At 54.4% G+C, this 9,374-nt stretch overlaps 1 protein-coding gene across 1 annotated transcript in view; it reads right to left on the bottom strand.

The window, feature by feature from the left end:
• Positions 1-821: 821 nt before the first annotated feature.
• The window catches only part of FAIM2 (Fas apoptotic inhibitory molecule 2), a 31,348-nt gene continuing 22,795 nt past the window's right edge, over positions 822-9,374 (bottom strand). The window contains exons 10-12 of the mRNA XM_077838703.1: positions 8,955-9,050; positions 4,100-4,153; positions 822-971 (exon numbers count right to left, since the gene is read on the bottom strand). Of these exons, the coding sequence (XP_077694829.1) occupies positions 822-971; positions 4,100-4,153; positions 8,955-9,050 (300 nt within the window). The remainder of the gene's footprint in view (positions 972-4,099; positions 4,154-8,954; positions 9,051-9,374) is intronic.

The raw sequence follows: 9,374 nt of genomic DNA, 5'->3' as shown, positions 1-9,374 counted from the left end.
ACACCTGTTTGCAATCCCGCCTGGGGCCCATCCCTCAGACAGCTCCAATCTACTCATCCCCTGAGGCAGCTGGCTGGGTAGGTGAGTCCCACATCAGTGATCAGCCTGGCCTGGGAGGCATTATGGGAGGAAAGGGGGTTCTCAGTTTTGTGGTCTGGTAGAAAGGAGACACAGGAAGGCCTGGAGGGTGCTGGGGATGTCTCTTAGGAGGCTGCCCCTGATGGAGAGCTGCTCTTCTCGCAGCAGGTGGATGACTGCTAGCGGGACTACCAAGAGGCGCCATTCACTTCTAGGCTGCGTCTCTACTGGAATCACATGACTCAGATTGCGCACAGAGGCGGGAAGGTGGATACCTTTGCAATCCTGGAACCCTAACCTACTCCCTTCTTTTGTTCAGCTGCTGGTTCTCCTGCCAGGACCCCAACAAATTCCCAGCCCCCATCTTTTCCCCTTTCACAGCCAGGCTCTGCATCTCAGCAGCACACAGCATACCTACATGCAATAATGTGCCGAAGCCAGAAGGGGAACCTTTGCAAATGGGAGAGCCCAGACTTCTGCCCTGCCGGCACTACCGACCCTGCTCTGGTTTGGTTTCAGGGGGTGGGAGGAAGCATAGCATTTCCACTCCAGTTTGCTTTCTGGGTCACAAAGGGTTAACAGCATATGTACAGGCTGCAGAAGGAACCAGGGGGGTTGCTCAGTAGATGGAATGGAGCTGGCAAAGGGACCAGAAAGGTTGGCTATAATTTTCCCCCTTTTTTTTTTTTTTTTTTAACATTTTTCTGTTTCGCCGGGCGAGGACAGACGCTTTCTCACTGCACTTACTCCCGGCTGGAGCCAAAGAGCTGGAGGAAGAAGGAGAAGATGTAGACGATGTCCAGGTAGATATTGAGGGCTCCGAAGATGTATTCCTCTGGGCTCAGTGAGTACCGGCGGTTCCCCATCAGCAGCTGTGTGTCGAATGCCAGGAACTGAGGGGAGAGAGAGGGAAAACAGACCCACAAAGACATCGCATGCTTGCCACAGGACCCTTTTGCCCCCAAGGAGCCCAATCAACAGCTACGAGAATTGCTTAATTATACCCACTATTAAAATGCAGCTGGTTCTTGGGTGGAACTCAGCTGCTGTTTACCACCCCATGACAACACTTCAAAACTTTATCATGGAGAGGCAGCATGGCCCAGCGGGCAAAGCAGCGAATGGGAACTCAGGAGACTTGGGTTCAAGTCCTTACTCTCCCACTGGCCTGCTGGGTGACTTGTGTAGGGGAGTGGATAGATATTGCTACACTCCAAAAGGAGATTTGGCCAGGCTACCACCCCATTATCCCGCAGTGCATTGGATTATTCCCAAGGTGGTCGAAGATGCAGGAGGAATTATGCGCTGTTTTGTTAAGGATGCAGCTCCCAGTATGGCTCATGGAAGCAGGTCACAACAGTGACCCAAACTGGTTTCACTCCAGCCCTGCCCATAGCGCTGGGCAATTCAATTCCAGCTGAGGATAAGGAGGGAGGGCTCTCTCCAGGTGGGAGTTGAGAACCCAATCTTAATTTCCAGGCTAAACAGCAGCCAGGCACTGGTCAGCTAAACCTCTTTGTCTGAGTGCCACCCTGGCATGCACCCACTTTGCTAGAGTCTGGTACCAGCAACAGATGAGGTGACATGCAGATGAAGGGGACTGGAGTGACTGAAAGCATCAGGGTCACTGTGTTCCAGGGGGACAAGGGTGAGGGGGGCCTAGAACCAGGGACCCTGCAGGCTCGCTACTGAAACTCATGACCTCCTAAGCTTTGCAATCCTTAAGCAACTGTTTCTATGAGTTTCAGGTTATTATTAAACTTTTGCCTGGCTCCACTCCACCTCCGCCATGGACTTCTCTGATAACCCCAGGGCAACTCACATGCCATCAGGCCAGTGCCTTTGCCTTTGCACCCAGCAGGGCTGCCCTCTCTCACCACAGTGACCTGGCCCCGAGCCACATCGCGTACAACCGAGGGCTCTGTCTTGTCTAGTTTGCAGGTTCTAACCCACGGAGCTTTGGCCACGTCCCCTGGGGTGACAACTCCGCAGCAGCACAGGTCTCATGGTCAAGCAACTTATGCTGATGCTACCTCCTTTCTTAGTTTCATTCCATTCCTCCCAGTTATACCCCACCCCCAGCAATTCCTTGGTGCTAACTACCTTCAGGGACTTCCATCGTCTCACCCCCGGAGCCCCCCGCCTTGGCTGCCGCTTGGCCAAGGAGCCTGATTCTTCCTTGCGAGTCCCTTCCCCCAGCCCCGGGATTGTTTCTGTTGCTGTTCTCTGCATTTCCTCCCACTTGAGCAATACCCGCCTGGTAACGTGCTGTCCCAAACCCAGCACAACATTCCAGGCACAGTCACGCTACAGCTATAAAGAATTATACCCTTCCCCTCCCCGCACGGTGACTGGGTGACTTTGCCAAACGGCGCAGAAAGGAGGCCCGGTCTAGGAGGTGGGGAATCGGGGACCTGAATGGCTCTGCTGCTAACCTGTGTGACCTTGGGCTGGCCTCTGAGCCTCCAATTCCCCCTACCACCTTACGTCTGTCTCATCTATCAACTTTCGCTGCGTCCCTGCGCCTTTTCTGGTTGCACTATGCTCTTTGGGGCAGCGTGTGTGAAGATGCAATGCCCAGCGCAATGGGGTCTGGGTCTCCTAAGGGCTTCTGTGACAGAAATAATAATTGGCCCGAGAGGCCCGGTCCATCGGCTTCAGCAGTTGAGGGTCTGATTGTATATGTTTACGAGCCAGTTATATCCCATTTAACCCTGGGCACATTTTACAGGGCGATCGTAAAACATCTGAGTTCTTCATAACTGACTTTATTAGCTATTAAAAGAATTGCTCAACTGCTATTGTATTTCCCCGCAGGCCCAGATGGCACAGCCTCGCCCCAAGGCAGCTGTCCTCCTGACCCCCCATTTGGGGTGGCACCTTCAGCGGGTGCTTCCTGCTTTCCGAACGGCAAACGTGGTTCTGCTAATGTACGCTCTGGAGAAACACTTGCTCGATAAGCTGCCTGGAAGCTCCCTCGTGTACGGGCCCAACGTTTGTTTTTGGTATAATAAAGCAAGTATTTTTGACCCAAAAGGGTAGGGGCCTCGGGAGTGGGGGCAGGGAGATCTGCATGAGACCCACAGCTCTGGCACCACGCCCACCCCTTCCGGGCTGCAATGGAGCACCCCTCTCCGCCTGCTATCTCAGTCCTAAATTCTACACATGGCTCTGCCAAGCGATGTCCATCCTGCCCCCGTGTCACACTCTGCTACTCTAGTCTCGGGCTGCCCGCACCCACAGCTCTGCTAGTGCCCCTTGTCAAGGGCCCCACCTTGGGGCAGGATGCAGGATTGCAGGGGGCCCTTCCCGTCAGCGCCCCCTTGTGACTGGGCTTCCTTGGCCCCACAGTGGCCCGTTTGGGTCTGGGTCACCCTCCAGGCAGGAATTTAGAAGTTCAATCCCCTTTCAAGGTAACGAAGGTCTAGCTGTAGCTCCCACTCCCAATCAATATCCAAACAAATCATTCTCTTGCCCCTCTTGGGCAACACTGAAGGTCTCTGCTTCTTGGAGCTCTGCAGAGTTCCTCCCAGCCTGCTCCGACACCAGCAGGTTTCCCCCTCGCTGCCTCCCTGCCCCAATCCTGACCGCTTCACCCCCAGAGACACACACCGCTTTGCCAAGGCCCCTCCATCCTGAGCTACTCTCCCAGCTGTGCTGATGAACCTCACTCCGTTCGCTATTCCATACCATGACTGGCCTTAAACCAGGGCCACCAGCCAGGCCAGACGCTGCCCTGATGTGGTGGGAAAGACATAGGCACACTAGGGACTAGGCCCAGATGATCCCATGGATTGTTATTTGTCATCCACCTTTGGACATGAAGGTCTCCTGAAGGGAAAGTCCGAAACACGTCCCTGCTGCTCTGCAGTACAAAGCCCACCACCTCCTTCAGTACAAACACCCCACCTCCTTCCCCCTGCTCGTCTTGCCTTGCAAGGGACAGGAGATTTGCTACCCGATTGATTGATTGATTTGGCCAAGTTCAATCTCCCATTCCTTGGGATTCGGCGTCACTTACCATAGTAAAGACAATTGCACCCAGCACGGCATAGATAGCATGGAGCCACGGCACCTAAAGGAAAGAGACAAATACACCAGTCAGTTTTAGGGAGAAACCCGACCAGCAAGAAGGGAGGGCTTGACTCACAACATGGAGGACACAGTTTTGGGAAAGAAGCATAGGCACAGAGACTGGCCCACAGTATCCCAGCAAGGCTGTGGCAGAGATGAGAGTAGAACCCAGGTCGCCTAAGCCAGCAAAGGAACCACCAGACCACACTGAGCACAGGAGCCAGTGACAGAAGGATCACAATGACCCGTAAGAAGTGGCATGATCTCCCACACACCTAGGCCTTACAGTTAGAAAAGGGACCACATGGATCAGGATTTTGGGTGCCCAACTTGATTCACCCAGGGCTTACTTTCAGAGGCAGGACCTCTCCCCCCACCCCTCAGGCCTGGTCGGAGTTCGCTCTTCCCTCATCCATCCCCACACACACACTGCCCCGGCAGGAGCTCACTCTCCCCCTGTGCCCCCCACCCCCAGGGCCGGAGGAGTTCTGTGCCCCTGACGATTATTGGGGGTGCCCCTGCTTCCCCCCACTTTGTGCACACCCCAGGCTGCCATTGACTTCAGCTGGCATGGCGAATGCTCTGCCATCCTTGGCATCTCACACTGAGACACCCCACATCAGACGCCCCTTTTGAAATCACTGGCCTTCGTAGCTACATGTCCTCAAGTCATGAGCTAAAGAACGTGGCCTTCAAGAAAGAACAGGTTCCATTCAGAGGCCAGTGCTGACAGTTGCTTAAAGTAGCTGCGATCAAAGATGAATGTAGCCGTCTCCAGCCTAGAGGAACGTGCCCAGCTGCTTGGGGAGCCCTGGGAAAGCTGCTAGAGCCCAGTCAGATACAAGTAAACAACTGCGGTACCCAAAGCGATTAATGGAGGCTGCCAGACTCTGGGCAACGTCCTCCTTTGTCAACATTTCCCAGCGTCTGTTGAGCGCTCAGCGCAGAAGAATTGCAAAATAAAAGCTCCTGGATCGAGAGCAAGACGTCAAAGGCTGGGATGCCAGCACCTCCTCCCCCGCATTGCAATCAATCACCGTCATTAGCCACCTGTAGCAGGATGTCGGTCGGGAACAACCAACACCTTTGTTGCAGGTGAACAGCGTCGGGTGCCAGAAGCATCCGCCGGAGTGGAAAGAGACAGAAAACATGGCGGCAAAGGGGTGATGGCAGGAGGGTGGCGAGGTAGGTGAGCGTGACAATAATCCCCCAAGAGCTGGCCGCACACATGTGGCCCTGGGATATTGCTGGTTTTATGCAAACACACTGATCAGTAGCCAGTGCTTTAGTGGCTAGAACAGGGGCCTAAGTATCAGGATTCCTGAGTTCTATTCCCTGCCTGGGGAGGGGAATACAGGGCAAGGGTCAGAGTCACTGACTGGGCCTCTGGACTCCTGGGTTCTGTTCCCAGAATGGGAAGAAGAGTGTGGTGCCGTGGTTAGACCAGCGGACTGGCCATCAGGACTCCAGGCTTTCATTCCCAGCTTTGAGAAGGGAAGATGGTTAAAGCATGTAACTGGGCGCAAGGAAATGTGGGTTCTACACCCAGTTTTGAGGGGGCAGCACGGTGCAGTGGTGAAAGCAGCTAACAGGAAACCCACTCCTGGGTTCTAAGCCAAGCTTTAAGAGTGGGGTGTGCTGGACTGGTTAGAGCAGCTGATTTATGAGCCAGGGCTCCTGGCTTCACTTCCCAGCTCGGGCAGGGGAATATGGTGTAGTCATTACAGCAGGAGAATGGGAGTCAGGACCCCCGGGTACCTTTCGCTTCGGTGACACCGGGGCAAAGGTCATCATTTTCAGCCAATCCAATCTCCCAGGAAGGAACAAATCCTTTAATTCAGTTGGAGCAGATCTCGTTATCGGTTACTCGAGTGTCAGCCTAGGCTCAGTGCCACTCCCAGGCAAGTCACAAAGGGCAGAGGTTGGGGCCGAATGAGGACGTCTGGCATTAATCCAAAAGGGACCGAAAACACATGAGCTGGGTTTCCAAAAATGCCCACACTGCAGTCGCAAGAGTGATTGCAACATACGCAGACGAACCCAAACGAACCTGACTCCAGCTAGCTCAGGGACCAGTGGAGCCACGGCTGCATGGGGTTCAGTGCAATCTGGGCCCGTGTGTACGTACTCAGCCCATCCACACTGAAGTCTGGACTGCTACAGCTTCACTGCAACTGCTTCGTGCACGAGCTAGATTAAAGTTAGCTCAGGTATGTCTATATATGCTGCAATCACACCTCCAACTGCAGTGTAGGCATACCCTAAGGGAGTTAGGCACTGAAATCCCATTGATATTCAAGGGATTTGGGTGCCTAACTTTTTTAGGGTACTTTGAAAATCCCAGTCTTGATGCCCTCCAATGTGGGGTTAGCTCTCGATGTGGACCTGAACCACAACCCCAGCTCTTTACTCACCACTTCTCAACATTGGACAGTCTGAAATGCGGTACTGGGGCCATTTCTAGTAAGTCCCCCATGTCCATCTTTGACGGCTGACATCCACCCACAAGGGAATGGAGCTTTATACGGCTTAGAGGATTTAGGGGTGTGGGGGGGAGACCTGAACCTCCAGGTATTCCGGGCTGCTACTCCCAAAAATCCCTAGGACATAATCTGGTTCAGTGCATAGGAAGGAAAATTAGCTAGATAGATGTGTATGGGACTAGATGAGAAAACTAGATGCATAATAATAAACTAGCTCTTCTCAACTGTAGATCTCAAAGCACTTTGCAAAGGAGGGCCGGATCATTAGCCCCATTTTGCAGATGGGGAAACTGAGGCACAGAGAGGGGCCCTGACTTGCCCAAGATCACCCAGCAGGAGGAATAGAACCCAGGTCTCTTGAGACCCAGTCTAGTATGCCCACCACTCGGGCACACTGCTGCCCCCTGGATGGGGCTAGATACAATGAATCACATTTGCCCACAGCAGCTGGCTTGTCTATCACCTCCTTCAGTTCCCAGCGTCAACCAGCTACAGGCAATTTCCTGAGTTTATCTGTTAGCTTTCTCTGAATACAATCGCTAAGCTGATATTCAGCTCCGAGATTTAAAAGGTCTGGTTGTTTATTCAACTCTGCAGTAGCAAAGCGGAGGTGAGGAGGGGATTTTTTTTCCCCAAAGCAGTTCAAGTCACTGCTACTCAGTGACACTGGTGTAAATCCAGAGTGACTCCATGGGGTTCAGGGGGAGTTACTCAGATGCTGTGGGGAGGAGAAAGGGGCGCTGCAGGACTGGATATCGGGGAGTTATTCGTTATTTTCATTACTGTTATATGCATTGAAGTCACAGACCAGGACCCCACAGGGCTAGGCACTGGACAACCGCAGAACAATAAAATAGTCCCTGCCCCACAGAGCTTCCAATCTTACACCCAGTCGATTTGAACCAATCAGCAACACCAACGGACAGTGGCTTGGAGCAATTCTTTCCCCGGCCCTTTTCTGAGTGGGGAGCTGGAATGCTTCACTCCCTGATAGGACACCCCGGGCGACTCCCCAGTCTTCCTTGCCTTTGCCTTCGCCCGCGCTTGGCAGCTGCTTCTGACCCATGGGAGGTTTGGCAGCTCAGCTGTTTGCACTTCCTGGTGGCCCGATTATTAACACGATTGATTGTGACGGCGCCCCCAATCTCCAAGCCTTTGTATCTGCTTCCGCCCAACCCATCCCCGCGGGAGCTCTCGTTCAGCAATTTATCCTCATTGGAAATTCTACAGCGGCTGGAAAATGCTGATAAAGGGGCAAATTACTGTGGGTTCTGGCTCACTCAGAGTCTTCGTTTATCACCCTGAGCCATCACTTCGTTTGTCTAGCCTCGCTGTGCCTAGATGCCCCACACTTCTCCTACTTATGGGCATCTATGGGGATGTATCCACTTATGGGTGGCTAAAGGTAGCAATAGTTACATACACACCCATGGGAGCCGACTTACTAAGATCCCGGGGTTGCTCCGCCTCTACCCCTTCCTCCAAGCCCCCACCTTGCCCCCCCTCCTCCTGCCCCCGCTCTGCCCCAGGCCCAACCCCCACTCCACCCCTTCCTCCAAGCTCCCATCTTGCCCGACCTCTTCCCACCCCCTCCCCCACCTCTTCCTGCCCGCCCTCCTCCCCTTCCCCCCAGCGCCTCCTGCAGGCCGCGGAACCGCTGATCACGGCGGGCGGGCGGCGCTGGAAGGGAGGGGGAGGAGCTGTTCGGCAGGAGCACCAGTGGGCAGGAGGAGCAGGGCGGGAGGGGGAGGTGCTGACCCATGGGGCTGCCAGTGGGTGCTGAGCGCCCAGAATTTTTTTCTGTGGGTGCTCCAGCCCCGGAGCGCGCCACGGAATCAGCACCTATGTACATACTGATGGGTAGCTAGAGGGACACACCCACTTACGGGCCGCTAGAGGGAAATATTCGCTCCTTCCAGAGGCAGTGCTGCTCAGATCACATACATACCCCCGGAGTCACTCTGATCTGGGTTACGTTGGTGTCAATCCAGTGTGACGCCATTGGGTAGACACAGCTGTAACTCAGATCAGAACCTGTTGACTCCAGCAGGAGACGCATCCAAATTACTCCAAGGGATGAGCTTAGCCCGGAGTTTGGAGAAGGACAAGGAAGCAGCCAAAGTGGGGGAGGGAGGTCCTTCCCCACCTTTAACCCCATGCCCAAATAAGAGAGGCTGTCCTTCCAAACTAGGAATCAGGCTGCATCGTGGTTTGCACCATGGGCCATCCTCATCTGACGCTGAGCAGCAAGCACCTCCTCCCTGCGGAGAAGGCACCATGGGAGCGGCCTAGGGTCCGCAGAGAGGAGAGGTCACTTACGTATTGGAAGGGGAGGAGAATGGCCAGGATGATCCCGCTGAAGAGCAGCACCATGAGCATGACGAAGAGGACACCTTGGCAGGAGGTGAAGTCAAACTGTGGAGGTAAAAAGGGGCCGTCGGTTTGATTGGCTCGGGGCGCTGGCAGTGGGCAAGGTGCAGGCTGATAGGGCAGGACTCAGCGACGAGGTGCTGGCTCCTTCATGCCCCCTGCCCAGCCACTCACCCAGCATCACACACATCGCCCTGTCAGTCACTAGCCCACTTATATCCCAAACCCCATACCCAGCACCCATCGACCCCACCTACACCCCAAACCTGGCACCCATCATACCCTGTCTATACCCTAAATCCCGTACCCAGCACCCATTGACCTCACCTAGACCCCAAACTCCATCCCCAGCACCCATCCCACCCCGCC

Source organism: Eretmochelys imbricata, chromosome 20 (genome assembly GCF_965152235.1).
Source record: "Eretmochelys imbricata isolate rEreImb1 chromosome 20, rEreImb1.hap1, whole genome shotgun sequence".
Taxonomy (NCBI): Eukaryota; Metazoa; Chordata; order Testudines; family Cheloniidae; genus Eretmochelys; species Eretmochelys imbricata.
The sequence above is the reverse complement of the archived record's forward strand: the minus strand, read 5'-3'. Positions and strand labels throughout refer to the sequence as shown.